The sequence below is a fragment of the Budorcas taxicolor genome, chromosome 24, assembly GCF_023091745.1.
Source record: "Budorcas taxicolor isolate Tak-1 chromosome 24, Takin1.1, whole genome shotgun sequence".
NCBI lineage: Eukaryota > Metazoa > Chordata > Mammalia > Artiodactyla > Bovidae > Budorcas > Budorcas taxicolor.
The window spans coordinates 2,794,312-2,820,519 of NC_068933.1; the positions used below are offsets into that span (position 1 = coordinate 2,794,312).

Below are 26,208 nucleotides of genomic sequence, written 5' to 3' on the forward strand. Positions count from 1 at the left end.
CTGATCTCCTTTAGGATGGACTGGTTAGATCTCCTTGCAGTCCAAGAGACTCTCAAGGGTCTTCTCCAACACCACAGTTCAAAAGCATCAATTCTTCGGCGCTCAGCTTTCTTTACAGTCCAACTCTCACATCCATACATGACCACCGGAAAAACCATAGCCTTAACTATGTGCCATTAGCAGGTATGTTTTGGTTTTTGTTGTTAAACAAGAAAGGATAATGAATATGTATTAGATAGACAGATTATACTTATAGATAGATGATTTTGTTTAAAACTGGTCATTCTAGAAAAACTTCTTCATGGTCAATCTAAATATAATTTTAGTATTCATCTATCCTTGAAGTAGAGCAATTTTAACACCCACAAAAGGCTTCCATTTTTACCTTGGATATAGAAATATGTAAAATAAAATCTCAAGTCCACTTTAATAGTGAGAAAATTTAAACTACAAATCATAGCCATTGTTGAACTCATCGGGGAGCTGAGGTTTCAGGTACCCAGGTGACACCAGTTCCCAAGGATTAGTGCCTCCAAGGGGAGGCAGGGCACATGAATGTCACTGTCACTGTGATGGATCACAGGAGAGAAAGGACCGACTCCCATAGGCAAGGATAGATTAGCTACCATCTTAGCAATGGCCAGTGCCCAGCATGGGTCTCTGGCTGCTCAGGGTCCCAGACAGAGGGAGGTTCTGCCCTTCTGTCCTTGCACCTCTGAGGAGTAATTAAGAGAAACACTGGGGGCCTGGTAGAGCCTGGAATCAGCCTCTCCCTTATCACCTCTCACCACCACCAAATATCATTGTTTCTGTGGAAAGGGGCATGGAATCCCATGCATTTCCCCGAATATTTCTCTTTTAGGAAAGAAAGTTAAACCACTTTCAGTAGCAAAAGCCTGTTCTCTCCAGGGCACAAGATGAGAGGCACTGCATCTTGGAGAAAGGTATGTAGAGAAACTCTACATCTGGGGTGTAGCAGGAGAATCCTCTGTCAGTACCAAGACCACGGTCTTCTGACACTAGGGGACAGTCAGAAAATTCTCTTCAAATACCAGCCATAAGTAGAAGCTTACCACCTCAGGAGGGTGGGCAAGATTGCTGAGAACACCCTACCCCACCATGCACAGACTCTCAGGGTCTGACTCTGGCTGGGAGAGAACTACCTTGACACCAGTGTAAGCTTAATGTGGAGTAACAAGCAACAGCATCTACTACTGGGGAGATACAGAAGTCTAGAAGGATACCATCTCTTTGGAAAAGGCATTTAGGGAAGATTGATAGCTAAGGTTGGAATAATGACTGAGAAAAAGCCTCCAACTAGGACTTGGCAGTTGCAGCTCACCACTGAGGGCTCTGATGCTCTGAAAGTAACCATAGCAACAAGAGAGCGCAAACCCATGGAAACACCTGATTCAACAGGCTAACCTAAGTGGCGCCCATTCCTAGCACAAATATTAATGGCATCACTGAGTCAATGGACATGTGTTTGAGCACAGTCAAGGAGATAGTCAATGACAGAGGAGTCTGTCGTGCTGCAATCACAAAGAGTCAGACATGACTTAGCAACTGAACTACAATAAGGTAGGGTTCTCCTCATGGTGCCCGTCTTTAATAAAGGATTAAAAAAAACCACTTTGTCTAGAGATAAAGTAGTAAGACTTTGCACAGTCATATAGTGGAATAATGGACAGATATACCGAATGTAAAAATATGTTAAAACGTCTAGTGGACAAGATAGCATTCATGAAGAGATGGAGGAATTATGACAGAGAGAATAATTATATGGCAAGTGGAAATTCAAGGGGGAAAACGCAATGTCTGAGACGAAGAATTATTTCAGTGGACTCATTAGCAGACTTAACATAGCCAAGGAAAAACTCAGAGAATCAAAGGTTAATAGCAACTACCAAAACTAGAACACACAGAGTGTGAATAAAACAGAACTGCATCCAAGAATTGTGATAAAATATCAACATGTCCAATAGAGTCCCCCCCTAAAAATAAGGAAAAGAGAATGGGGGAAGGAAATATTTGTCATGATAATGGTCAAGACTTTTTCATAAATATTATAATGGAAGACATTAAGCCTTAGATCCAAGTATGCAAGAGTCGCTGAACAGGATGAATATCAAGTATGCACAACACGTGCATGTGCACACACACACCTAGACACACCATCATCTAGCTGATGAAAATAAAAGATAAAGAGAAATTTGTAAAGGAAGCCAGAAAACAGGGACGAATACACTGCCAGAAGAATTACAGCTTACTTCTCATCACAAACTAAACAATGAGAAGACAATGAAGTGGCGTATTTTACATGTGCGAGTGTGTCATGTGCTAAGTTGTGTCTGCCTCTTTGTGACCCCATGGACTGTAGCCCACCAGGCTCCTCTGTCCATGGAATTCTCCCAACAAGAATACTGGAATGGGTTGCTATTTCCTCCTTCAAGGGATCTTCCTGATGCAGGGATTGAACCTTTGTCTCTGCACTGGTAGGCAGATTCTTTACCATTTAGCCACCAGGAAAGCCCTATTTTTTAACATACTGAAAAATAACTTCTGACTCAGATTTCCAAACCCAGCCAAAATATCTTTCAAAAAATGAAGGTAAAATGATGGCTTTCTCAGAAAAACAATAGCTGGGAAAATTCATTGTCAGCAGACCTGCCCTATAAGAAGGATTGAAGGAAGTTCTTTAGACAGAAAAGTAATTAAATGGAAACTTGAATTCACTCAAAGAAATAAAGAGCTCCATAGATGCTAAAAATAAGGTAAATAGAAAACCTTTATTTTCTTATTTTATTCACTATGAAAGATCAATATTTAAAGCAAAAAAGCAGAAAAATATTTGTAGGTTTTATAATATGCAAAAATAAAATGTAAAACAACAATAACATGAATGATGGATAGAAGAAATTAGAAGTACAAGTTTGTAAGTTTCACTAGACACAAGGTGAAACCATATTATTTGAAGGTAAGATGTGTTATATTATTGTTTTTTATTTTTTTTATTTTTTAAGTTTTTTATTTTTTTAATTTTAAAATCTTTAATTCTTACATGTGTTCCCAAACATGAACCCCCGTCCCACCTCCCTCCCCATAACATCTCTGTGGGTCATCCCCATGCACCAGCCCCAAGCATGCTGTATCCTGCGTCAGACAGACTAGCGATTCAATTCTTACATGATAGTATACATGATAGAATGCCATTCTCCCATAACATCCCACCCTCTCCCTCTCCCTCTGAGTCCAAAAGTCCGTTATACACAGCTGCGTCTTTTTTCCTGTCTTACATACAGGGTCGTCATTGCCATCTTTCTAAATTCCATATATATATGTTAGTATACTGTATTGGTGTTTTTCTTTCTGGCTTACTTCACTCTGTATAATCGGCTCCAGTTTCATCCATCTTATCAGAACTGAATCAAATGAATTCTTTTTAACGGCTGAGTAATACTCCATTGTGTACATGTACCACAGCTTTCTTATGTGTTATATTAAAGAATATATTTTAAACTTGTCTAGAGAGAACCTTAACGTTTTTAAGACTTTCCTCTAATAAGACCATAGTGGAGGTAAATTGGAACTTTAATAAAAGATTCAATTAAACAAAACACTATCAGAAAAAGAGGGGAAAAATCAATAAAATACAAATAGTATCAATAGCAACACTCCATCAGGGTTTGGGTGTTTAATCTTATTTGTCCTCTTCCCAATAAAAGTGTTTGCTTTTTGTTTGAAAAATCCCTGTCAGTGTTCATTTGGAATTATGACTGTTATGATTAACAGGGGGCTGCTCTGTTGGCTCAGTGCTAAAGAATCTGCCCGCACTGCAGGGGCCACAGGAGACTTGGGTTCGATCTGTGAGTTGGGAAGATCCCCTAGAGAAGGAAATGGCAACCTGCTCCATGATTCTTGCCTGGAGAATCCCATGGTTAGAAGAGCCTGGTGGGCTATAGTTCATAGGGTTTCAAAGAGTCGACGTGACTAAAGCGACATGCACACATGCACCTAATTAACAGCATCTGGCCTTCACTTTCATGCGAGAAACTCAGATGGAAGCAGGGGTGGACTTGCTGTAACAGCTCAGGTTTTAGGATCCGACCAACTGCATCTCCAGAGTCCCAGGCCCCTTTCTCTTCCACACACGATTCAGCTACTAGCGACAGGTGGTGTCTCCCTTAGTACAGAAGGGTGGTCTGTGTGCTCTTTCTGATTGGACGGTTGTGATTCTTGGGCAGGTGCTCATTTGTGATGAAACACATCTGTGTCTACGTGTGTTCCTTCTGTAAGTCGTTAGCAGTCTGACTCTGACCTGAGCAGGCTAAACGCATGAGTGACTCTGTTTCTTCTCCTTAAAGGCCTAGTGTTACTCGCTCAGTCATGACTGACTCTTCAAGATCCTATGGGCTGTTGCCCACCAGGCTCCTCTGTCCATGGGATTTTCCAGGAAAGAACACTGGGGTGAGTAGCCATGTCCTTCTCCAGGGGATCTTCCTAACCCAGGTCTCCTGCATTGCAGGCAGATTCTTTACCATCTAAGCCACAGAGAAGCCCTTTTAAAACCTAAGCATACCTCAAAAATGGAGTTATTTTGAGGAGAATTGAATAAATAGCTGTAACATGTTTATGGCAAGACCAGGAACAGAGCTTGTTGCTGTTTTTACTCTTATTTCATGGGTATATATTTTAGTGAAAAATCTGAATTGAAAGATGTGCAGACTGGAAATAAACAATTTAAGGTAGATGTAAAAATCTGTTAATGGATATATATGGCTAGGTCCCTTTGCTGTCCACCTGAAACTATCACAGCATTGGTAATCAGCTATATACTCCAGTATAAAATTTAAAACAAAATTAAAAAGAAAGGGCCAGAGAGCAAAAAAAAAATGTTAGAAGGTTATGAATATTAGACAGTTTTTGACAACTTACTTCAACAATCCTTATTTGTTTGGTGTTCACCTTGGTAAGATTAATTCTACAAACACTTTGTATAATCCAAATTTTACACTGACACACAGAGTTAGAACAGAGAAATGCCTGCCTCGAAACACAGAAGATAATGGCATGAGCCTCAGAATACTATCAGTGTCCGAAAACAATGACTCAGTAAAGAAACTCACAGATGAAAACACGGCATTCTGTGTGGCCAAGTAAAAAAAATAAATAGATTAAGTAATGAAACAAGGCCTTAGATCCTTGAACAAGATTAATTTCAGTAAGCAATACATTCATCTTTCTTTTAATGAATTTAATTGAGAATAAGATGAAATGTAGGTGATTACTATTAATATATTGTTGGAGCTGAGGTATGTGTGAGTCATGGATAATATTTCACGGTAATTGTAGACTAATTATTTCAGTAGCTCCTCTTTCTATAAGGAGTGAATGAAGAGTCAGAAGCCACAAGATCACTTTGAGAGGAAGAGATGGGCACATTGATCAAATCTAATGCTGCTAAAAATATTAGTGAATTTACTGACACTATCATAAATAAGGTTTATAGTTTCCTATCTACAGATGTTCACCATATGTATCAAAGTAGTGATTTTTCCAGACATATTCTACATAAATAACAGCCACAGTATCATTTTACGCTGTCACTAATGCAGTCCCATTCAAATAAATTGGAATAAACTTGCATACAAATGCCGGTAATAAGTAAGAAAATTCAACTGGAATGCAAAACAGCCCTGTGGTTTGTGTCTGGTTCAGAATATTTATCATCAGCTGGAAATCTGGCCATTCAAATACATGCATGCATTTACATCCCAGCAAACTGTTTATCTCAATTCAAAGGATCACTTATTAAAGCTTATCCATGTATTTGATTATTTGCAACTGCTTATTAAATGAGATGAATATCAACATTAAGCATTTTTAGTGCTTGAAAACACGTTCTAAAATAAACTTCACTCTCATTGGAAATTCTGATTTTGCTTTTACAAGGTTTACCTGCATAATCAAACGTCAAAGTGGATTTGTGAGTCTGACCTTTGCCATCCCATTTATCAGACTATTAACTCAGTCTCACATCCATTTTTTAAAAGGTTAACATCTCCTTTGCGTTACCTTCTTCCAATTAAAATGAATAATACACAAATATAGGCACTGAAGGGGCGGCTCTCTGCTGGTCCCATTCTAACAGCCTCTGAGACTAGAAGTAGAAAGAGCTTATGACCATAATCTATTTGGAAATTATGACTTCTACATTTTTAGATCCTTATCTGAGTATTTTCTACCACTCACAGGAAAAACTAGCAATATTACAAATGGGTATTTTGTACTTTTTTTCCTTTTAACACAAACAGCCTGAAAGCAAAGCCAATGTTTTATCAAATTATTCCATATCCTAACTTCTTCATTTCCCTATAAATTTTTCTTTCACAATATAATTATGCTATACAATATAATATAATAAGATACAGTTCAAATAATGATATGTTATAGTACTATGATATAATTATGCAACAAAATATTATATTAATATTAATGAATGTAATAACAATATAGTTCATAGAGATTGGTTTTGTAACACTCAACTACATGGAACTTCTAAACATAACTTTAGAACAAAATTTAACTGTGTAATAAAGGCAGGGATCCATTTCCCCTTTAAGAAAATCACTCAGTGTCACAGGGAAAGCCAGATGCAGAGACAGGGGAGCTTACTTTTGTACTCCAGGTGGAAGCCAGCAGCGGCCACGCTGATGTCTGACTGGAAGTGCAGGTAGAGCTGGTTGGACGTGCTATTGAGCAGCGCTGGCACCGTGGTACCTGCAGGAAGCGATGCAAGCTGGGCTTTAATATCAGGGATGTGTCCACTTCTCTCATTACAAAATCATAAGAATATCACACTAAGTGCTGTAAGCCAGAGAAGGATATACATGATATCACTTACATGTGCCATCTAAAGCATAATACAAATGAATCTAATTACAAAACAGAAACAGACTAACAGATACAGAGAATAAATTCAAGTTTCCCAAAGTAGAAGGGAGGTAGGAAGTGATAAATTAGGAGTTTGAGATTAGCAGATACACATTCATGTATAACATAGACAAACAACAATGATATACTGATATACTGTTCAGCACAGGGAACTATATGCAGTAACTTATAGTAACCTATGATAGAAAATAATCTGGAAAAATACACATTATTCAAGAGAATCACTTTGCTGTACACTGAAGCAAACACCGTACTGTCAGTCAATTATATTTCCACAAAAAAGAAAACACTGAGGACATTTGTTTCGGTGTACAGATCCCCTTAGCTTGTCTGATCATCACATATTTAATCCAAGTATTGGCTTTGATCATTACAGTTTGAGCTATTCTCTTTTTCCAGGCATGGTAAGAAGTTCCCTTTCCTTTTTTTCACTTTGGGCTGGTTTTATTCCTTGCCTCCTGTACAATATTATGGACCTCTGTCCATTGCTCTTCAGGCAGTCTGTTTACAAGATCCAACCCTTTGAATCTATTCATCATCTCCACCGCATAATATAGAGGATTTGATTTAACCTGTACCTAACTGGCCAAGTGGTTTTCCCCTCTTTCTTTAGTTTAAGACTGAATTTAGATATGAGAAGCAGATGGTCTGAGCCACAGTCAGCTCCAGGTCTTGTTTTAGCTGACTGTATAAAGCTTCTCCATTTTCATTTACAAAGAATGTAATCGATCTGATTTCAGTATTGACCATTTGGTGATGTCTATGTGTACAGCCATCTCCTCTGTTGTTGAAAAAGGGTGTTTGCTATGACCAGTGCATTCTTTTGGCAGAATTCTGTTAGCCTTCGCCCTGCTTTATTTTGTACCCTAAGGTCTAAAATGCCTGTTACTCCAGGTATCTCTTGACTTCCTACTTTTGCATTCTAACCCCCTGTGATGAATGGAAAATCATTTTTTGGTATTAGTCTTAGGAGGTTTTCTAGGTCTTCATAGAACTGATCAATTTCAGCTTCTTTGGCATCAGTGGTGGGGGCATAGACTTGGATTACTGTGATGTTGAATGGTTTGCCTTGGAAATGAACCGAGATCATTCTGTCATTTTTGAGTCTGTACCCAAGTATAGTATTTTGCACTCTTGTTGATTATGAGGGCTATTCATTTCTTCTATGGGATTCTTGCCCACAGTAGTAGATATAATAGTCATCTGAATTAAGTCCACCCATTCTCATCAATTTTAGTTCACTGATTCCTAAGATGTCCATGTTTACTCTTGCCATCTCCTGCTTGACCATGTCCAATTTACCTTGATTCATGGACCTAACATTCCAGGTTCCTATGCAAAACTGTTGTTTACAGCATCAGATTTTGCTTTCATCACCAGACAGATCCACAGCTGAGCATCGTTTCTGCTTTGGCCCGGCCGCTTCGTTCTTTCTGGAGCTGTTAGTAGTTGTCCTCTGCTCTTTCCCAGTAGCACACTGGACACCTTCTGACCTGGGGGCTCATCTTTCGGTGTCATATCTTTTTGCCTTTTTATACAGTTCATAGGGTTCTCACAGCTAATATACGGAGTGATTTGCCATTCCCTCCTCCAGAGGTATGTCATATTGTACAGGAGGCAGTGGATAAAACCACCCACCAAAAAAGAAATGCAAGAAGGCAAAGTGTTTGTCTGAGGAGGCTTTACAAATAGTGGAGGAAAGTAGATAAGTGAAAGCAAAGGAGAAAGGGAAAGGTATGCCCAACTAAATGCAGAGTTCCAGAGAATAACAAGGAGAGACGAGAAGGCCTTCTTTGATGAACAATGCAAAAAAAAGAGGAAAACAACAGAAAGGGTAAGACTATAGATCTCTTCAAGAAAATTGGAAATATCAAAGGAACATTTCCTCCAAAGATGGGCACAATAAAGGACAGAAATGGTAAAGACCTAATAGAAGCAGAAGAGACCAAGAATAGGAGGAAAGTATACACAGAAAAGCTGTACAACAAAGATTTTAATGACCCAGATAATGACAATGGTATTGTCTCTCACTCAGAGCCAGACATTTTGGAGTGTGAAGTGTGAGCCTTAGGAAGCACTGTTGCCAATAAAGCTAGTGGAGGTGGTGGAATTTCAGCACAGCTATTTAAAATCCTAAAAGATGAACTGATAAAAGTGCTGCACTCAGTATGTCAGGAAATTTGGAAGACCCAGCAGCGGGCACAAGACTGGAAAAGGTCAATCCTTATCCCAATTCCCAACAAGAGCAGTACTAAAGAATGTTCAAACCACTAGACAATTGCACTCATCTCCTATGCTAGTAAGTTTATGCTAATAATCCTCCAAGCTACGCTTCAGCATCATGTGAACCGAGAACTTCCACATGTTTCAGTGGGTTTAGAAAAGGTAGAAGAACCAGAGATCAAATTGCCAACATTTGCTGTATCCCAGAGAAAGCAAGGGAATTCCAGAAAAACATCTACTTCTGTTTCATTGACTGTGCTAAAGCCTTTGACTGTGTGGATCATACCTGTGGAAAACTCTTGGAGAGATGGAAATACCAGGCTATTTTATCCGTCTCCTGAGAAACCTGTATGCAGGTCAAAAAGCAATAGAACTGGACATGGAACAGTGGACTGGTTCAAAACTGGGAAAGAGTGCATCAAGGCTGTGTATTGTCACCTAGCTTATTTAACTTACATGCAGAGTATATCATGTGAAATGCCGGACTACAGTCTAAATGAAGCACAAGCTGGAATCAAGATTGCAGGGAGAAATATAAAAAACCTCAGACAGTGGATGATACCACTCTAATGGCAGAAGATGAGGAGGAACTAAACAGCCTATTGATGAGGGTGAAGGAGGAAAGTGAAAAGGCTGGCTTAAAAAGAGACACAGGTACCCCGATGTTCATCGCAGCACTGTTTATAATAGCCAGGACATGGAAGCAACCTAGATGTCCATCAGCAGATGAATGGATAAGAAGGCTGTGGTACATATACACAATGGAGTATTACTCAGCCGTTAAAAAGAATTCATTTGATTCAGTTCTGATGAGATGGATGAAACTGGAGCCGATTATACAGAGTGAAGTAAGCCAGAAACAAAAACACCAATACAGTGTACTAACATATATATATGGAATTTAGAAAGATGGCAATGACGACCCTGTATGCAAGACAGGAAAAAAGACACAGCTGTGTATAATGGACTTTGGACTCAGAGGGAGAGGGAGAGGGTGGGATGATTTGGGAGAATGGCATTCTATCATGTATACTATCAGGTAAGAATTGAATCGCCAGTTTATGTCTGATGCAGGATACAGCATGCTTGGGGCTGGTGCATGGGGATGACCCACAGAGATGTTATGGGGAGGGAGGTGGGAGGGGGGTTCATGTTTGGGAACACATGTAAGAATTAAAGATTTTAAAATTAAAAAAAAAAAAAGTTCAAAAAGGAAGGTTAGTACACTATACGACCATTTTTAAAAAATGTATCATACATTAAAAAGAACATGGAAAGAAAAAAAAAGTCAATATTAAAAAAGAAAACAAAACAAAAAAACAACCTAAGATCATGGCATCTAGTCCCATCACTTCATGGCAAAAGGTGGAATCAATGGCAAATTTCCTCTTCTTGGACTCTAAAATCACTGCAGAGGGTGACTACAGCCGTGAAATTAGAAGATGACTCCTTCTTGGCAGGAAGCTATGACAAACCTAAACAAGTGCATTAAATAGCAAAGATAGCACTTGCTGACAAACATCCACGTAGTCAAGGCTATGGTCTTTCCAGGAGTCATGTACAGATGTGAGAGCTGGACATACAGAAGGAAGAGTTCTGAAAAATTGATGCTTTCAAACTCTGGTGTTGAAGACTCTTGAGAGTCCCTTGGACTGCAAGAAGATCAAACCAGTCAATCCTAAAGGAAACCAACCCTGAATATTCACCGGGAGGACTGATGCTGAAGCTGAAGCTGAGCTGATTCACTGGAAAAGATCCTGATGCTGGAAAAGACTGAAGGCAGGAGGAGAAGGGGACAAGAGAAGATGAGATGTTTGAATGGCATCACGGACTCAATGGACATGAGTTTGAGTGAAGTCTAGGAGATGGTGAAGGATAGGGAAGCCTGGCGTGTTGCACTCCATGGGGTCACAAACAGACACGACTGAGCAACTGAACAACAAGAAGCTCCACATTTCATCTGCCCTCCTCAGACAGATGTGACATGTCTTCATCATATCAGTGAAAACACATACATTCTTATGCTTTACCATGCGTTTGATTATTCACATTGCTTTTTTTTTAAATCAATGTAACCATTTGCTTTTTTTTTCTGACTTGCCATGAACAAAGAAGGGTAAAGCCTCAACATACAAGTCATATGGAAGTTGGGGAAATAGTTAGACTGTAGATCTGATGTAATATGTTATTCAGAAGAGGTTGTTTTTGATCATATATTCTCTTCTTTATCCCTCTGTGATTCATATGGAATAATGTTCCCTCTGAAACCTGCAAACAATTTCAATGAAACATACAAGGAAAGGAAAATGCAGGTTTATTTTATATAATGCTTCCTTTAATTAAAATGTTCTAGCCTGCATTGTAGCAACTGACAAGTAGGGAAATTTAGAGATGCTAAGGATGAGGGTGAAACCAGAGCCATGGTGCTGCAAGGTCCTGAGGAAAAGGAAATGTCCTTCAGCCAGACGTTTAGAATGCATTACCAGAATGCATTATGATATGGGAAAGCAATAAGCTAGCCTAAGTCCCTTGTTACCCAAGGGGTACATGCTTGATATTTTACTGTATCCAAGTCATTTTCTGAATAAATACACATTTCCTGTGTGTGAAGGAGCTATCCCTCGGGTAAAACTCCTCCCCATGGTGCAGGCAAATTCATGGATGATGATGATGCTAATGTATAAATATTATACATAATAGACATACATAGTATAAATACTATTTTAAATAACAAAATAAGGAAATAAGCTGGTAATTATCCAAGACAGATGAACAATGTTGCAAGGGCAAGATTCCCGGTTGCCCTTCACTTTCTTCTCAAACAATTCTAGGACCCTCAAGCAGCGGTAAGCAAACCAATGACCCCAGGTAAGAACTGCATCCTAAAAATAGATTAAGGACATCTCCTTAACCTTGGATTAGCATGTAGTCTTTCAGAAACTCTTTGGGTTTATAAAAGCTCACCCTCAGTTTGACAATGTGCTGGGACTAGTAATATGTATACTGGCTGGGTTGTTGGCTAATCAGTATACCAAGTATTACCTGACTGTTTTTTTAAGAAGAACAGGGTAAAAATGGAGGACAAAAGAAAATACCAGGTACACTCCTAATGATTGTGTGTGTGCACACGCATGTGTATGCCCACAGATGTGTACATTCTTTGGAAGACAAATTTCCCACTTGAGATCTGGAGCCAGTGCCTCAAACCATTTTCCCTGACTATCCAGGTGGGGTTGTCTGTGGGAGGCAGAGTCTTTTCAGGCCTAAACTGTGAGTATACAATTCACTATAAGACACTGTAAGTGTTTGCTGAATGATAAACAGAAAATGACTGCAGATTCAACCCCTTTGTTACTCAAACTTGGTTTGATGCATAAAGATAGACAGAGAGACAGACTTTTAAGAAACTGAGTCATGGAGAGGCAAAACATAAGCCTGTCCCTATGGCCAGCAGACACATTTAAAGAGATCATTCTTTGAAACTAATTAATAGTTAACAGCGCGGAGGCGGGAAACCTGCAAGGTGGGGTGACCTTGCCTGTTTCAGAAAGTCTTCTGCCTGAGGATCACCTTTTCTCCATCTAGGCTGTACCAGAAGCAGTGTGCTGTCTGCTCAGCAGTAAACAGGGCATACGTGGGCACACGGGGATGGACTTGTGAGGAGGAGGAAAGGGGGTCTGAAGGTCAGGGTGCTGCCTGCACCTGCTCGCTGGGCCAGCTCGACCCACCCCCACACCAAGACAAGAGGGAAACACCCAACAGAAACTCCAGTTTTAATCCACTTTCATTCAAATTGTGTGATGCTTGCTGTCCTCTCATTCATCTTTTATTTCTGTATATTTTGGGTGATGCCTACAGAAAGTACAAAGCTAAAGTAATGTTATTACAATGATCTAACTAATCCAAAAAGTAAGTTCTTGTTACAGCATTAGTATAACTTTCTGCCTGGTTTTATCTATGATTTCAGATAGTCAGTGTGTTTAATCGCCTTCAGCCCCCAGCCAAGTCATTTTCACACACACGTTCTCAACATACACTTCTGACTGCTTGTCTTTCTTGACTATGTTGCAGCGCAGTTGGAAAACTCACTTCTACTGCTGACTGTGACATAAATCAGTCCTGTTACTGAAAACATTTGAAGATGTTCCAATTCTGTGAAGTCAAAATAACAGTCCAATTCTTGTGTGTGAGTCATACATGCACTGTGTGTATGAAAGGGCTTAGTGGATCATCACGACCCCTCTAAACATTACTATTAATTGCAGCAAGGACGGTCCGGTCTGTACTTCCGTACTTCTAAATATAATCATTTGTTTTCCTAAACAGATGCTGGGTCTCGGCGCCCCTGGCGCATATGCTATGCGCACCTGCCCTGACCACTGTCCGCCCCCTGCAGCGGCGTCCGCTTGAGACTCTGCTCAGAATGGATGCACAGAAGAAGCGTATTCCCCTGGTTCAAAACGCAGCTCAGGGATTTTTGAAAAACGGTTGCCACAGGCAGAATACCTTTGATGGCACTGCTTCACTGACCTAGATAGAACCGCACGTGTGGGAAGCTGAGCGACTGTGCTCCAGGCCCGGCAGACGCTGCTCCAGCCACTGGTATTTACTCTCCCTTAATCCTGCTTGTCAGCGACAGATTGGTATGACTTTTGCTCTATCGTGTCCATTTATAATTTATCACCTGTCTACTTCCAAAAATGATTTCAAATAGCTTACAATATAAGTCCTACATACACATGGCTATCCAGACAGAAAATCAAAAACCTGAATTTCTTCAAGAAGTCAGTCAATCGTTTCTCTGGAAATGTGTACCTCTAGCAACTACTCATTCTTCTTTGCTTTTAGTCAACAGCTAACTTTTAAAATGGGTTCAGATTCTCCTTTTTAAATATATTGAAATTATCACAGGAACAAAAAAGTGTAAACATGTATTACATTTTAAAATATATTCAGACTTGATGGCTGATATGTCATTTCTTCCATATAAAGTTTATAAAGTACTCTTTTTGAAATATTTTAAGTAGCATTTAACTTAAAATTGAAAATATGGTACAAAAAAACTCCCATATACACACTATCTTGCCACATATTACAGAGTAATGATATCTAGCTCTGTCCACATAGAGATATACATGTGAAGTGATCTCTATCCACAATACAGATATGTGTAAAGTTATTTTATTCTAAACCCTTTGGCTTCCCTGGTAAGTTCAGTTGGTAAAGAATACACCTGCAATGCAGAAGACCACCTGCAGTGTAGGATACTGGGCTTGCTCCCTGGGTCTGGAAAACCTCCTGGAGAAGGGAATGACAACCTAATGCCAAGGACAGAGAAGCCTGGCAGGCTACAGTCCATGGGGTCGCAAAGAGTAGGACACAACTGAGCAACTAAACCCTTTGTCAGCAAGTTGCAGACATTGTGACATATTTTTAATAAATATTTAGTGTGCATTTCTTAAAACAGAGGTGTTCATTAAAAAAAACAACAACAACACTAACATAGAGGCAGCAGGACTGTATATCCCACAGAAATCACCGGAATTTCCACAATCTGCCAATAACAGCTTTTCCATCTATGATTGTGTCCATCTATGATTGTGTCCCTTTAGTTTTGTAAGGTTTTTTTTTTTTGGTCTGTAAAAATTTCTTAGTCTTCCTTTCCCTTTCATGAACTCAATACTTTTGAAAGATATGAGTCACTTTTTGAGTACATAATATTTTTCAAAATCATTTTTTATTTTAGAAAATTAGAATTAAAATTTTTTTTACAAATTATAGTATATAAAACTTAATAAAAATTGCTCATGTGTAATATTTTAAAGTTTTATAGTTAACCAAATGCACACTACAAAGGGTTTTTTGTCATTGTTTACATAGGAGATTCTCATGCTTTTAGTATTATACATTAATATATATTAATAAATATGTATTATTATATATTAATATATTATTTATATATTTAAGCTGAGACTATACTCAGACATAAGTTCAGAAAATGAGATTACAAAAGATTCAGTTCAGTTCAGTCGCTCACTCGTGTCCGACTCTTTGTGACTCCATGAATCACAGCACACCAGGCCTCCCTGTCCATCACCATCTCCCAGAGTTCACTCAAACTCACGTCCATCAAGTCCGTGATGCCATCCAGCCATCTCATCCTCAGTCGTCCCCTTCTCCTCCTGCCCCCAATCCCTCCCAGCATCAGGGTCTTTTCCAATGAGTCAACTCTTCACATGAGGTGGCCAAAGTACTGGAGTTTCAGCTTTAGCATCATTTCTTCCAAAGACATCCCAGGGTTGATCTCCTTCAGAATGGACTGGTTGGATCCCCTTGCAGTCCAAGGGACTCTCAAGAGTCTTCTCCAACACCACAGTTCAAACGCATCAATCCTTCAGTGCTCAGCCTTCTTCACAGTCCAACTCTCACATCCATACATGACTACTGGAAAAACCATAGCCTTGACTAGACGGACCTTAGTTGGCAAAGTAATGTCTCCGCTTTTGAATATACTATCTAGGTTGGTCATAACTTTTCTTCCAAGGAATAAACGTCTTTTAATTTCATGGCTGCAGTCACCATCTGCAGTGATTTTGGAGCCCAGAGAAATAAAGTCTGACACTGTTTCCACTGTTTCCCCATCTGTTTCCCATGAAGTGATGGGACCACATGCCATGATCTTCGTTTTCTGAATGTTAAGCTTTAAGCCTACTTTCTCGCTCTCCTCTTTCACTTTCATCAAGAGGCTTTTTAGCTCCTCTTCACTTTCTGCCATAAGGGTGGTGTCATCTGCATAGCTGAAGTTATTGATATTTCTCCCGGCAATCTTGATTCCAGCTTGTGTTTCTTCCAGTCCAGCATTTCTCATGATGTACTCTGCATATAAGTTAAATAAGCAGAGTGACAATATACAGCTTTAACATACTCCTTTTCCTATTTGGAACCAGTTGTTCCATGTCCAGTTCTAACTGTTGCTTCCTGACCTGCATACAGATTTCTCAAGAGGCAGGTTAGGTGGTCTGGTATTCCCATCTCTCTCAGAATTTTCCACAGTTTCTTGTGATCCACACAGTCAAAGGCTTTGGCATAGTCAATAAAGCAGAAATAGATGTTTTTCTGGAACTCTCTTGCTTTTTCCATGATCCAGCAGATGTTGGCAATTTGATCTCTGGTTCCTCTGCCTTTTCTAAAACCAGCTTGAATATCAGGGAGTTCACGGTTCACGTATTGCTGAAGTCTGGCTTGGAGAATTTTGAGCATTACTTTACTAGCATGTGAGATGAGTGCAATTGTGCGGTAGTCTGAGCATTCTTTGGCATTGCCCTTCTTTGGTATTGGAATGAAAACGGACCTTTTCCTGTCCTGTGGCCACTGCTAACTTTTTCAAATTTGCTGGCATATTGAGTGCAGCACTTTCACAGCATCATCTCCCATACAAAAGATTGGGAGTAGTTAAAAAACAAAACATACAGGGGTGGTGTGCAGTATCTAATCATGTGTTTGCCCTGCTACAAGTCTTGGTGCAGGCAAACTTGAAAATGAGTTCTCCAAAAATAGATGAACACATTTTTAAAAAAAAAATGCCTTTTATAAAGCAACATAACCTCCGAAGAGAATGTCTGATGTTCTTCATGACTAGATTCAGGTGGTGATACATTTTTGGCAAAAATATCAAAATATGATGCTGTATTCTCCCACTGTTGTTCAGTCGCTAAGTCAGGTTCTACTCTCTGTGACCCCATGAACTACAGCACACGAGCTTCCCTTGTCCTTCACTGTCTCCTGGAGTTTCCAAAATTCATGTCCACTGAGTTACTCATCTTCTGGTATCATATGTTTTTGCCTTTTCACACTAGGATTCTCCGGTTCATAGGATTCTCCAGGCAAGAATACTGGAGTGGGTTGCCATCTCCTTCTCTAGTGGACCACATTTTGCCAGAAATCTTCACTATGACTAGTTCATCGTGGGTGGCCCAGCAGAGCATGGCTCATAGCTTCTTTGAGTTACTTGAGCCCCCTTGCCACAACAAGGCTGTGATTCATGAAGAGGGTATTCTCCCAAGGCTACTCTGTTTGCCCACTCTGAGGTGTGAGGGATTTGACTCAGAGGCTTCCAGACTCTACTTCAGGGCATTTCCTCCCAAACTCAGCTTTAGAGACATCATGCTGGCTATCTGAAATCAGCCCGGGTGGAGAAGGGCTTACTGGCTTCCCAGGTTTTGTTAGTGATCAAGAACCTGCCTCTAATGCAGGAGACATAAGAGATGCAGGTTCGATCCCTGGGTCTGGAAGATTCCCTGGATGAGGACATGGCCTCCCACTCCAGTATTCTTGCCTAGGAAATGACATGGACAGACTGAAGCGACTTAGTGTGCATGCACGGGAGGATTTACACCACAGCAAGTGCAATTCTAAGTCAAATATAGCCTTTCTGTCCCTCTGTTTGCTTATTTTGAGAGCAGGCTTATCAGTATTCCAGTGCATACCTTGTCCCATTACTGGAAATCTTGACATGACTGCCTTAGGAAGGTGGTGTCTGCCAGGCTTCTCACTGTGAATGACTTCGTTCCTCCTTTGCAGCAAGTGCTTGAGGACAAGGTGAGGAGATGCATGGAGACTGTGGCTACCTGTCCTCATCAACCTCATATGCCAACTTCAGCCTCCACTGACCTCCCCATGTGGATCGTGTATGTCCTAATGCCCACCAGCGGCAGCTCTAATTCCATCTCCTTCCGATTTGTTAGTTTAGATTTATTATAGTTTGGGCAGGCTCTCTTACTCCTTACACTCATGCACATATCTACACATATCAGCATGGATCCACATATTTCTATTCTGTGCAAAGCGGCTCATCATGCATGTTTTCTCTCCCAGAGCTTCAGAGTCAGTGGCTCTCCAAGAAGCCACTTTAAGGGAGAATGGTACTTCAAGTGATTTCAGAAACACACAATTGGGTACTAGGTAGGTAACTCCTTGCTGAGGGGTCATTGTTTTACACCTCACAGGATACAGAGGTGGGAGATACGTACACACACATACATATTTCTACGTCTATGGCTGTACGGTTGTCCATAGGGCTTCTCAAGTGGCTCAGGGGAAAAAACTTGCCTGCAAATGCAGGAGATGTGGGTTCGATCCCTGGGTTGGGAAGATCCCCTGGAGGAGGAGATGGCCACCCAGTCCAGAATGCTTGCTTGGGGAAATTCCATGGACAGAGGAGCCTGGCAGGCGACAGTCCATGGGGTTGCAAAGACTTGGACATGACTTAGTGACTGGACAGGCATGCACAGCTATATGTACGAAGACCATGAGTTCACACCAGTGTCTTTAGTTCAAATCCATCACAACCAGCTCCACGCCAGCTTTCTCATCCCTATGTATCTAAATCCCTGCCCAGTCATGAGAAACCCTGTCCCCATCCTCCATATGTTTACTTCGGTTCTCAGTTTCCACGTCTGCCCCCAACCTTCCATCTGGACCCCAGCTGCCTTGCTCCCTGACCTCAGCGCTTGGTCCCCAACTCCATCAAACACTTCTAACAAGTGCAAGAGAAAAGGAAGTCAGCCAACCCAAAGTTCGTTGTCCAAACCACCCCCACACAAAACTGACTTCAGTGAAAACACCCTGTTGCATCCATAGGGTAATAACCCAGTTCTCCCCAGTGTGGGGCCCACCACCCATCAGCCTACTGCTTGTGGGGGACGGTGCCTTTTCCTTCACTCCAGGGCCCAGTGCTCTCCTTCCTAGCCTCCCAACACTAGAGAAAATTGTTAGCACAGAGAAGAGTCTCCCAGGGAGAGGTCGGCACTGAGAGTTCTGCAGTCTGTCATGGTGTGATGACTTGGATTCACAGAAACTCGGGGACAGGGTCACCTCACCTGAAAAGCTCCCCAGCCTCGGCGCACTTGCGTCACCACCGTCATAAATCTCCAGAGAGTCCCAGTTCTGCTCCGTGGCAAAGCTGATCACTTGAATCTATCAAACAAGCCAATATTTGTCCTTCACTTAATAAAATCAGACTGAAAACAGAATGGAAACATATACATAGTGTATATGTAAAATAGATAGCCAATGGGAATTTGCCGTATGACTCAGGGAACTCAAATTGGGGCTTTGTAACTATCTAGAAGGGTGGGGTGGGTGGAAGGTGGGAGGGAGGTTCAAGAGGAAGGGGACGTATGTATTCCAATAGCAGATTCATGTTGATCTGTGCCAGAAGCCAGCACAATATTGTAAAGCAATTATCCTTCCATTAAAAATAAATACATTTTAAAAATTAGACTAGCCCAATGGAGTTTTCATGACATTAAAACTATACATGTGAGAGAAAGGCAAAACCAAAGAAAATAAACCATGGAAATGATATCCACAGAATTTCCACAAATGGCACTTTTGATAGATTTTATTCTAAAAGTCTATCACTTTAATTTCAAATGTAGACACATGATTAGAAACACTTGGTAGCAATGGTAAGAAAAGAGAAATAGGTTACGGTTTGTATATTTAGAATAACCAATACAAAAAGAGGGAAACAAAGACGGGAAAAGCCTGTGGGCAGAGCTCTGTTTCTTAGGAGTCTCTGGGCTTTGCGAACATACCTGGATTCCTGACCCTTCTGTAACGATGATCTTCCATATGCAGTTTAAGTTGTTGCCATAAGGTTCAGGGTAGCCGGGGGATAAAATGGTACCTCTCCGCTGAGTGAAATTGCCACTGCAGGGGACTGAAAGCCAAACCCACATTTAGTATAAATTAAGTACAGTGAAGAACACTAATTCTGTATTCTGCGCTCCTTCGCTGTGTGATCAGCTATTAAGGGATGTTTTACATGGACTATGACACTTGAAAAGGCATTTGTAGCCAAGGTCAGACTTAGTCTGTTTTCTTTTAAATGATCAGTACCATAGATTACCATCTGCTATGCTGCTAAGTCTTAAACACTGTACCCAACACCAGCCTCTCTGAAGTGAACTCTGTTTAGAGTAATTGCTCTACTACAAGTAAAGAAGTTCTGCGGAGACGCAGACAGGCAGCTCCAACTGATACTAATGGGATTTGTGAGCAAATCCAGAGAGAAGAGACGCTTAAAAGGCACAAATGAATTCAAGTGCTAATCATGATTGCCCTGGAGGTCCTTACACAAAATGAAGCAAATAAACTATCACCAACAATGTCTTTGTTATTTGGGATGCATTAACCTATTATTTCTCAGATCTTCATCAGCACCAATTTATTAAAAGGGCATTACACAAGTCATGTAACAAATCAACATTATGATTTTTCCCCCAAATGAAATTATGTTAAATACCCATGGCTTGTGATGGCATACTTAATAAGTATTGAAAAGGAAAACACGTTTCATACGCATTAATCTGATGACTTGTTTCATGAAACACAGTAATTTTCAGGATTTGGCTGCTACTCAATTATTTCTGATAAAATAATTTGCCCTTTAAACAGGTCTGGAGCAAGAGTCCACTTACGTGGACTGAAGAGTCCTTAGTGTCTCTGTGAACTGGACTGCGGACCCCGTGCCAGTCATTGCACCGTGGGGACACACACTTACCCACGCAGCTGGGGATCGTGTCATTCCACTGAGCCAGAGCGTTGGGCACAGACTGGCAGCGGATGGCCGTGGAGCCCTGGAGCAGGTAGCCCGGGTTACACTCGAAGCGGACGATGGACCCTGCCGAGAACTCCGAACCGATTCTCCTCCCATACCTGGGCTCGGGGACAGAGCTGCACTGGGTGTCGCTGGTCCTCGGGACAGCTAGAGGCAAGACACACAGCACAACCATCGGTGTCTGCAGCACAAAGCCACGACGTCTCCTTGGAAACAGATCTAAGATGAGTCCAGAGAGTTTCTGCTGATGTGGGAATTGATAATGTCTTTTGCAGACTCTGAGGAATGGCTCAGGAAGCATTGACACATTTACATGCCTCCTCAAATTAACCCCGAGGACCACCTCAGATTCCCATCACAGATGGGGAAAACATGGCCCATGGAGAACTGGCGCTTTATGAGGACAGAGTGATATTCAGGCATTGAATTTAACTAAGTATCCAGATTATCATGCCTGTGATAATGAGATGACTAAGAACTTGCGCCTATCCTTAAGGACCTCAGACTCTAGTGAGAAGAGCTGCTATATAAAGGATTACTTATAATGTGACCATGGTGATTAAAAAGCAAAATTAAAAACAGAACTACCACATGATCCAGCAATTCTACTTCTGAGTGTTTATCTGAAGGAAATGAAATCCCTCCCCTGGAGAGACATCTGCACCCCCATGTATGTTAAGGGTATTATTTGCAATAGCCAACTTACGGAAACAACCTCCATGTCCACCAATGAATAAGCAATGTCGTATATACATATGATAGAATACTATTCAGCCCTCTGAAAAGGAAGGAAATTGTGCTACCTGCAACAACATGGATGGACCCTTAGGACATGGAAGTGGAACAAGTCTGTTGCAGAAGGACAAATACTGCACGGTCCCATGGATAGGAAGCAATTAAGAGACAAACTTAGAGAAGCAGAGAGCAGATGGGGGTTGCCAGGAGATGGGGGGAGGGGTGGGGGGAAGGTAGAGCTACCATCCAACGGCAGACATTCATGACGCCCAAGTTCTAAAGATCAGATCAGCTGACAAAGCTGTGCCAACAGTTAACGACGCTATATTGCGTGAGTGCTAAGTTGTGTCTGACTCTTGCTACCCCATAGACTGCAGTCACCAGGTTCCTCTGTCCATGGGATTCTCCAGGAAAGAATACTGGAGTGGGTTTCCATGCCCTCCTCCAGGGGGTCTTCTCAATCCAGGGATCAAACCCGCATCTCTCACGTCTCCTGCATTGACAGGCAGGTTCTTCACCACTATGGCACGTGGGAAGCCCCAAGGTGCCGAATCATGCACTATATTTTACAGAATCCTAACGGCTCATTTTAAACAATGATTGAAAGGATAACATGAGAGAGTAAATCTCATGTTACCATAATAAAATTAAGAAAAAATATACCATAAGAAAATATGCAATTATGGGATTCATCCTGTCAGGAAAGACTTGGGAGGGAGTAGAGGGGAAGAGGGGTGGCTGAGGGCACAGCCAACCTTCTCCTTCCCAGGGTCTTCCCATTGGACCAGCAATTCTCCAGGGTGGGAGGCAGGGAGCCGGGGTCCATCTGGGGCTGGAGCGGGCACTGACCCTTTCCCAGTGTCTAATGTTACAACTGAACGTTTGGAAATGAAAAGAACAGATTACACAGCAGAGAACAAAGCTTGGCAGTACACTGCAGCTGGCGGGACGTCACTTGCTGAAGGAGTGGGAAACACGAGGACTGGCCCTGACTCTGACACCTGGCCGCTGGCTTCCTGAGAGCTGGTTCCCTCTGTGGACCACACACAGTCTCGGAGGCCACTGCATATTTGTGATCACAGGCAACACTGGGAGCACTGTGCGAGCCGCACAAAGACCCCAAATCCCCCGCCCCAGATTCACAGGACTGCCACCTCTACTGATCCCAGTCAGCCCTGCTCCATCCCTCCCACATCCACGTACGGATGAAGATGCCCACCACCACAGAGGGCCCTGACAGAGCTGAGCCCACAGCAGCACCTTCAGCTCCACTGCACAGGCCTGCCTCGTGCAGCCACCCCCAGCTCTCTGCTTGTCTCCATGTTCCCCACAGCATGTGGATCTCATGGTCTTTGACCCTGGGCATGGTAGGTGAGCCTCCTTCCAGTGAGGTATCCACTCAGGCTGTAGATCAGAATTCACTGATATGCAGGGAGTGATCACTATAAGCAATTTTCCTGTTTACAAAAGGAGGCATGAGATCAAGTTTGAAAAACACTTCAGGGGCAAAGGGGTGGGTTACCCCAAACCAACACTCTGAGAAATAGATCCACCAGCTACGCACTTGGGAGTTTGCATATTGGCTTCTGTCCCTGCACTGAGAGTCAGTTCATGTTTATCATCTTCGGGATCCTGATCTTCCTGTCCTTGAGTACCTTCTGCGAAAGTGCAGCCCTCTGAGGGGGACATTTTACTTACAAAGAATCCTTCTGTCTTTATGGTCCTTTTCCTAATACTCTGGCACCTTGGGTTGAATTGAACCCGAGCAATAACTGACACCATTTGGGTAAATTGCTGGAACCACTTGTATGAGAATGGAAGTCAGAAGACTGTTTTGAATAAACTAAGCTTCAATTCTGTGTTGAAATATTTTTGATCAGAGGCAAAAGTTAATAAAATTGCATATTGTCTAATAACTATGAGAAAATTAATGATATTACAGAATATTTTTCTACAACTGAAAACAACACAGAATATAATATTCTATTGTACACATATTGCTCACAGCTTATATTTGTCATATTTTAGTGTCTGAGTATTGTGTTACAGTTGAACAGTAGCATGAGAGGGAGAAACAAACAAATAAATACAATGATACTCTACAGTCAATTCTTGACAGTTTTTTTTATAAATATGGAGAAATCTCTAACCTTAATTGGTCTATTTGTCTTGAACTATTTGAGAAGCACCATTACTTGTGGCCACGTTTCCACACTTGTCAAAGGGCCTCCAACAGTGTTTTTCCAGGGTCTCATGAATGAGGAGAAACACACCATCAGGGGTCATCTGTACACATGTTGCTATTAACCTTTTCCTCACAAACTTCAGAGTTGTGTATGTTTAAGGAAAATAACAATAAACGAATAATACCTGCATTTGAATGAAATGATGGAGAACATATTTTAGAGGAAGAAGTTGGAAAAGTAAAGAGATCAGTTTTAAGAATCTCAGAAAATGGGGCAGAGAAACCTAGAATCTTGAAGCATCAGAAGTGCCTGTGGCATCTGGGGGGAAAGTCCAGCCACACTGATCAGCTGCTCCCTTTCAGCCCATCCTCTGGGCGTGTCCTCACCTGGCGATTTCAGGCCATACCACAGAGAAATTTCATGCCAGTAGCAATTATTCTAGTAGTCATATATGGATGTGATAGTTGGACCATAAAGAAGGCTGAGTGCCAAAGAACTGATGCTTTCAAACTGTGATCCTGGAGAAGACTCTTGAGAGTCCCTTGGACAGCAGGGAGATCAAACCTGTCCATCCTAAAGGAAATCAACCCTGAATATTCATTGGAAGGACTGATGCTGAAGCTAAAGCTCCAATACTTTGCCTACCTGATGCCAAGAGCTGACTCATTGGAAAAGACCCTGATATTGGGAAAGATTGAAGGCAGGAGGAGAAGGGGATGACAGAGGATGAGATGGTTGGGTGGCATCACTAACCCAATGGACATGAGTTTCAACAAAGGCCGTGAAAAAGTGAAGGATAGGGAAGCCTGGTGTGCTGCAGTCCATGGGTCACAAAGACTGTGACACGACTTGGCAACAACAACAACAACTTGTTGAACAACAACAATGACAACAACAAGCAATTATTCTCCGTGTTTCAGTGAATGCTGTGAAGCAAACCGAGATCAGCCAGGGCCGAGTGGAAGGGGATGAGGTTTGCCTGGAACAGAGGGTGGTAAACACGTGACTGGCTTCTCAGGGCATGGCCTGCGCTGCGCAGAGACTGGGTGCTATTCTCTGGGACTTTCATGACCTGAAAACGGGCAATATTCTGACTATGGGGAAAACAGGAACAGGGAGTGGAAAAGCTTTTTCTAAGTTTGGGAGGAAGAATTTAGACTAAAGTTTTCTTTGCTTGACATCCTTTCTAGGCAAGCAGATACATGTTTTAGTTGATTTTTCCCAGGCCTCATCTTTTCTAAGATGGCATAAATTATAAGTTAGTATTCCAGTTCTAAGAAATTCACATGTTGTATCAAGAGCTTATAAAATGCATACTTCTTACAAAGAAGATTGAGCATAAAGTGTTGTGCATAATTCAGTGATGTATGTTTGAATTCACAGACTAGTACTGGCTTGTCAGGACAGATTTTTCAACTATGAGAACAGAGTGATTTTGAGAAATAGAATATGTTCATCTGTCATTCAGTGAAAAAGGAAAGACTGCTTTACTTGGATAAATTATTCTTGCCTGCCTTCAGGTTTATTTTATTGCTATCATTGTTTTCTTTTTCTTTCTCCTTCAACCCTAAAAGAGGTGCAGTAAGACAGCTGTCTGCTCATGTCTATAGCTTAGAGAATTTGTGGTGGTGAAAGATTCCATCACCCTCTTACCTGCCTCACTTTACAAATGTATCCTTCTACCTGCAAGGAGCACGGGAAGCAAAAAAAAAAAAAAAAAAAAAAAAAAAACCAGCAATAGTCGAAACTATGGTTTTTCCAGTAGGTATGTAAGAGCAGGACCATAAAGAAGGCTGAACACTTAAGAATTGATGCTTTGGAACTGTGGTGCTGGGGAAGACTCTTGAGAGTCCCTTGGACAGCAGGGAGTTCAAACTAGTCAATCCTAAAGGAAATCAACCCTGGATATTCATTTGAAGGACTGATGCTGAAGCTGAAGCTGCAATACTTTGGCCACCTGATGCCAAGAGCTGACTCACTGGAAAAGACTCTGATGCTGGGAAAGACTGAAGGCAGGAGGAGAAGGGGACAACAGAGGATGAGACGGTTGTATGGCATCACCAACTCAATGAACATGAACTTGAGCAAACTCCAGAAGATGGTGAGGGATGGGGAACCTGGTGAGCTGTAGTCCATAGGGTCGCAAAGAGTTGGACACAACTTAGTAACTGAACAACAAGAAAAACATAAAGTTACAACACTCTATAAAAAATACAAATAATAAAGAAGCCTCCATACTTTCATTTCTTCACAAGATCACAAGGACAGCAGCTTCCTCACCAGCAACGTTATTAACCAGGACTGTTATTAACCAGGGCCACACAGAGGGGCAGAGAGCGTGCCTGGATCACCCACAGGTTTTCTGCGCCTGACACCTGCACCCATTCTTCATGGGACCCTGAACAGATCTTTACAACAGGGCTGTCTGTGAAAAAGGGCTACACAGCCTACAGCCACAGAAGTCAGGAAGTCCCTGCACAATTTTAA

At 41.5% G+C, this 26,208-nt stretch overlaps 1 protein-coding gene across 1 annotated transcript in view; it reads right to left on the reverse strand.

Annotated features, from left to right (window-relative positions):
- The window catches only part of CSMD1 (CUB and Sushi multiple domains 1), a 1,658,099-nt gene that overhangs the window by 212,797 nt on the left and 1,419,094 nt on the right, over nt 1-26,208 (reverse strand). The window contains exons 34-37 of the mRNA XM_052661250.1: nt 20,744-20,947; nt 19,776-19,900; nt 19,056-19,152; nt 6,676-6,780 (exon numbers count right to left, since the gene is read on the reverse strand). Of these exons, the coding sequence (XP_052517210.1) occupies nt 6,676-6,780; nt 19,056-19,152; nt 19,776-19,900; nt 20,744-20,947 (531 nt within the window). The remainder of the gene's footprint in view (nt 1-6,675; nt 6,781-19,055; nt 19,153-19,775; nt 19,901-20,743; nt 20,948-26,208) is intronic.